This window comes from Aethalodelphis obliquidens, unplaced genomic scaffold, assembly GCF_003676395.1.
Source record: "Aethalodelphis obliquidens isolate GAN/ISIS:26980383/991018 unplaced genomic scaffold, ASM367639v1 scaffold5, whole genome shotgun sequence".
NCBI lineage: Eukaryota > Metazoa > Chordata > Mammalia > Artiodactyla > Delphinidae > Aethalodelphis > Aethalodelphis obliquidens.
In genome coordinates this window covers 76,118,081-76,124,080 of record NW_020837949.1, presented here as the reverse complement: position 1 = coordinate 76,124,080, position 6,000 = coordinate 76,118,081, and the positions used below count along the sequence as shown (strand labels likewise).

General features: G+C 41.4%; 1 protein-coding gene across 3 annotated transcripts in view; it reads right to left on the bottom strand.

The window, feature by feature from the left end:
* ELAPOR2 (endosome-lysosome associated apoptosis and autophagy regulator family member 2) overlaps positions 1–6,000 on the bottom strand; it is a 186,070-nt gene that overhangs the window by 85,655 nt on the left and 94,415 nt on the right. For all 3 annotated transcript variants that reach the window (XM_027102723.1, XM_027102725.1, XM_027102724.1), the window contains exon 2: positions 4,697–4,817. In XM_027102723.1, the coding sequence (XP_026958524.1) occupies positions 4,697–4,817 (121 nt within the window). The remainder of the gene's footprint in view (positions 1–4,696; positions 4,818–6,000) is intronic.

Here is a 6,000-nt window from a genome sequence, read left to right as displayed (position 1 = left end):
AAAAAAAAAAAAAAAAAAAAAAAAAAAGCATTTAGGAAATACTCAACAAATGTTTAGTGAACGAATTAAAACTCAATAAATACCTGTGGACTAAATATTTTGCTCAAAACATACAAGTCTGTTGTAGATCTGGGGTTTCATCTGAGGTGTGTATCACACCTGACCACGAACTGTGGGAGGCCTGGGACTGGACACCCATGCGGTAATGCTCCCACTGAGACTTACAGAGCAAAGAAATTGTATGAAATTAGTTAAATCATAGCACAAGTAACAACGTATAAAAATTGACTAAATTAGCCTGCCATGTGTATTTAAATCTGTGTTCCTCCAAAAACGTTATATGCGGAAATTAGCAAAAGGGTGCAACTACACATCGGATAAAAGAGTTCTATAATCAAACATACTTGGGAAACTCTGGGTAAAACAGAATGCAGTTAACACTCAGTAAATAGTCTAGACATAATTACCATGTTTCTCAGAGGCTTTATTATGAACATGTGGACTGCATCCCTCCATCAAGGGGATTCAGCATTCACCATTTTTTTAAAGTATTGGTATTTCACGACAAGAAACCTCAACACGCTTTTTTTGTTTACATGCAATACTTCTTGGGATGAGTATTCCACGGAACAGACTTCCAGCATGATACGCAATCACCCTTCAATATCAACGTACTCGATTTGCCCAGATGCACTGGCTGCCCTACCAATAACAACACTACACAACTGAAACAGACTAGGCATTGAATCTTGCGGAAGAGCCTACATTTCAAAGAGCTATGATCCCCCCAAAACTGGATTTTTAAACATCCCACCCAGGAAGCTAAAGCCAACTCTCTTTCCATGAGAATCCTTCCTCTCTTTCAACTCCAAACTAGAATCAAAAGATGCTGACTCAAACTGTCACCTCTGCTTACTCCTTAAGGCCCATGAAATGTAGGTTATGACAAGAGATCAGAGAGACACAATGGAAAAAGGAAAACAATTGTAGGCAAGGGTTTTCCTTCTAATCTGTATACAGCATTTCTTAATCTAAGAACCAAATATTAGTTTATATAAATACTAAAGTACAAGATTAAACAATGCCCACAATACTATAACTTGATGCTAACATACCAAATGGGATTACAAATATCTTAAATAGTCATCCCCAGTTAGAAAATGATGTGTTAAGGTTGCAGTCATGGGCCGAGAAATACGGGAAGGAGTAAGCGATAGAAGATACACACTCCCCAAAGGAAGAGATAACTTATGTTTATTTCCCTTCGGTGCTCTAGACTTCTCTGAAAATATGTAAGGCAATAGGTAAAGGAATTCTCTCCTCACTCCTAGTAGCCAGGCTTTTATTTCTAAGGTTTGGTTGGAAACAACAAGTTCCTTTTCCCCTGTGTGGTTGGTGACAGAAGAGACAAGAGAGAGAAGAAGGAGAGAGAGAAGGTACCCCATCCAGGCAACCATTCCAAAATGAATATTGTTTTTGACAATCTAAGAAAGTCAAGAGGACACCCAGAGAGTCAAGGGAAGATTTTTTAAACTCTCATGCAAGAGGGAAGTGACGCAGCAGTGGAGAAGGGATGGAGTCAGAACAGGGGTTATATCCCCTCATTCTGGGAGGAGGCAATGAGTGCTGTGTGTTCAGGAATGACATGCTACCTGCAAGCTGTGCCTGAGTGATGCCCACGGACACGAGACTCAGCACCAGGGCTTGGAAGAAGCAGCAAGGTTCCCTGGAGTTAAGCCTGGAGACAAGCCTGGAGCCAGCAGAGAGAAGGAGCGAGATGAAGTCATTTCAGTGGCCCACGGCAGCACTGCCTAAGACACTGAGGTTTCCAGAGCAGGGGGACAGCAGGACAATGAGACGCTGTGTCAGTTAATAACCAGAGGTCTCTCCATCCCACTTCCTGAGGGCAGCAAGCCTCAAGCTCACATACAGTCCAGGGATCCGCCACAGCAAAAACTGATACCTGACTTCCCATTAACTTCACTTAGAGCCTTGTAGCCAGATTTTACATGATTTTTAAAGAAATAAAGATATAATATAGCTTGCCCATCAATTCTATTTAAAAAAATGCACAGGTGCTACATAAACATTCTCATAATCCCTTTCCTAAGGAAAGGCCTCCTCTACTGCTTCTTTCTGAGGAAGGGGGAGAGATCTAGCTAATTACATTTTGAAGACTCTACAGGAATTTCCACCGAGGACACATTCTGGGTTTTGCTTCACTGAGAGACACTAGGATCTGGGGAAATTACATCTCACACAACCATCACCCTAAATATTTTTCACTTACTTGAAGCTGCCGCATTCCGCGTTTTTCTTTTCTTTTATGTGGCCCAACTGCTGGGCCACACCATCCCCACCCCAACGGGGTCCTGGAAGCTCCTCCAGGCTGTCATCTTCAAGTGGTAATCTAATTCAGTGGGTAAGAGACAGGCTCTGGAATCAAACATGTCTGTACTTGAACCCCCAGATCTGCCATGTCCTGGCTATATGACCTGACCTGCAGTAACTTATTTCACCACTTTAAGTCTGAGTTTTCTCATCAGTAAAGTGGAAATACTAAGACTAGCTATCTGAGACGGTTGTTGTGAGGATACAACAGAAAATGATGCAAAGCTCCAAGCATGATGTTTAGCATGTAATCCGTATATGAGAAATGGTAGCTATTACTAGCAGTAGAAAATCTAAGCCACTGAAGGAATATTCACTTATTACCATAACTGCCTTCAGCAGTGAGTTTCAAAATAACTTGCCTCTACCATACAAAAAAAAGTCACAATCAGAGGCCAGACTAATAACTTCCAGAGCTGATATAAGTATATGACACAAACATACATGTAAATTCAGATTTCAGACAAACTACCAAGACAAAAAATGCCCCAGCCATCACATAAGTAGTATCATTTCCGGGTATCATTTTTAAAGTAAGTACTGTCATCATTTAAAGTGATAAACAACTAATAGTGAGTTTACTAGACCAAGTTCTTAGAGCAGTTCAAGCTGGCATGTCAAATTCATAACATTATCTGTGGAAGATCATAGTAAATAATGAGCAAAAACATCCCTGGCAACATTCAAATAGAAATAATTTGTATTGAAGCATCAGTTCTGAAACAGATTTTTAAACCCTTGGCCGATAAATTTAATCACTAGTGTCCTGGTAAGTGTTGAACAACCGGCTCTCAAGAGGCACCTGATTTGTAGTGTTTGCCAATTCCCATGGTGTAAATACTCCACCATGGCCCATTTCAAAGGAACAATGAGTTCTCAAAAGCCAGTGCCAGCCAACAGCAGCACACCACTTAGATACAGAGTAGTATTCAAAATGGTTACACACTCCACCTCAATAGGGCTGTTTACAAGGAACCAAGGAATAAGCCCACAAGTAAAAGGTAAATATAGATAAATGATATACGGATTTTCTAGGAGGGTGACAGAAGCAATTTTGCAATGAGCTAATTCCATAGGCAATACTCAGGCTGCTTCCCTTTTAACTGCAATCCTCCCTCACTGAGAGCTGGTCCTCTTTCTGCACAGGTGGTCACATATACCCCAGCCTTGGATCATCTTCATATCCACTGACCCCACTATCCTCTTAAGATTCTTGCTAGACCCAAGTCTTTCTCTGGTTACCTGGGTTCTTAGGTTCTCTCTGTATTCATTTAATATCATTCACCAAGAAATGATGGCTTTCTTCCTTGATTTTCCTCCTAAGACTTGCCGTCTTCCCGTCTCTCTTATCAGTAAACCCACACCTATGCGAAAACCCCTCCAGCCGGTAACAGAGATACAGTTTCTCTATGAAGAGGAAGGAATTAGCTTCCCGTTTAATTAATTTGCTTATCTGCTCTTTCATTTGGGAACAAAAGAACTCAGCTTTTAGGAATAACATTTGGAAGGCTGTAGGAAAACCAAAATAATCTCTCTGTCTTATTCCAGCTTTGAACTCTAGGACACCCCAAGATGACTTCACTGCAGGAACCTGTGACTCACCAAATTCAAGGATTTTAAAAAGTAGACTTTATAAATGAAAATAAATTTCATGACATATTTCTGTTAATTCAAAATGTTGCACTTCAAACTTGCTTAACTGCTAAAAGCTGTTGAATGTGAGAGTCATCAATTCTCTACTCTCTCTGTACGTTACACTATAAAGTCAAATTATATTATTTCTGTGGCAAGAAAAAGAAAAAAAAGAAATCCAATGCCGGATGAAAGCGTGTGTATGTGTGCTGGTGATGAAAGCACAGCAATGTGACTGTACTTAATGCCACTGAACTGTACACTTAAAAACGATTACGATGCTACATTTTATGTAACGTGTTTAACAATATTACACGCACCAAACGTTACTATGTGTATCAAAAATGTTTGAAAAGTCTCTTAAAATGTAAAGAAGAAAAGAAATCTATTAAATAGAAATTCTGCCACTCTGCCCTTTAGAATTTCAAGTAAGACAGTAAACCAGATTTTTTTAAACAAATAAATAAAAATAACACCCTTTAATATTGCCTGTGTCCCGTTACAGACCAGACGTAAGGGCGCTGAGTGTTGAGAAAGGATGCTTTTGCTCTGCTGGATCAATGTTCTTTTTCTCAAAGGTCTTTTATATATGCACTACAAGGAACTTCTCGGGCTCGTATGAAGGGCTTATGGTTTAATCAGGAAAACAAGTGGTCAAAAAGTCAAAACGTACTGCATTCTTTGCCTCTCACTGGGTCAGGCAGGCCAGAGCAGTCCACTGCAGAATTCGGAATGGCAACTCTCCATCTGGAGCCACTGCTATCACATTCTGTATATTCAAAGTGGTAATCTTCCTGCAAATAATCACAAACACAAGCCTTTGTTAGAGCCAATTTTAATGGGACAACTGCGCTTTCTCAATCATCCCCAAACCTGCCTGGAAGCCTGGCTGCAAACTGTTCTCTCTGCTTGATCCTTATTCTTCCCCCACTCCATCCACACCAAGCAGTACTTTGATCAAAAATGTATCATGCCAGGCACTGAGTAGGCGCTGAGGATCTGACAAGGGCCACGACAGTCAGGCGCTCACGGGGTGACCAGCGAACTGTACTCTCACCCACCCCAAAAGGCAACAGCACACAGTCCCTATTTTTTGCAGGCTTCTTAAGCTCTAAATAATTGATAGATAGGAATATAAAAGCAAAATAACCCTAGGAAATTGAAGGCTGTCACTGTCCCAAATTTTTCAAAGAAAGAAATAGGAGAACTGTTCCCATTGACCTAATTTCTCACTCTGTTTAAAATTTAACAGAAAGTAGAATGATTAATCATCCAAATACTAACTAAAAGACTACCAGTTTTTAAAGCAGCTCTCCCAGGCTCAATCTCCCCCACCACAGCAAGCTGCCTTCAATCACAGACTGTAACACAGACCATTTACTACAATCGCCAAATAAGACCAACGCACTTGTCTCTGGCCTCTATCTTCACTTGACCTCCCCTGCTCAGAGCACATTACACCCGTGAGATGCTTGAGCTGAGAGGAACGAGGACAAAATGTCATTAGACGTTTCAAGAATGAGAGAAGTTATAAATCTACTCCAAAATATTTCAGTTCAGTATCTTAGAAGTTGCTAGTCTGCTTAATCTACTCTGTTTGCCTCCTTTACTGTATCAATGACAGGAGTGAATGGAAATATTGCCACATAAGCATCAGGAAACCAGGTGGGGAAGTTTGTGTGTATATATGTTATATGTGTGTGTGTATGTGATGTGTGTGTGTGTGTGTGTGTGTGTATACATGGAAAGAATACCAGTTAAAAGGCTGGTTCTGGGGCTTCCCTGGTGGCGCAGTGGTTGAGACTCTGCCTGCCGATGCAGGGGACACGGGTTCGTGACCCCGTCCGGGAGGATCCCACGTGCCGCGGAGCGGCTGGGCCCGTGAGCCATGGCCGCTGAGCCTGCGCGTCCAGAGCCTGTTGCTCCGCAACGGGAGAGGCCACAACAGTGAGAGGCCCGTGTACCGAAAAAAAAAAA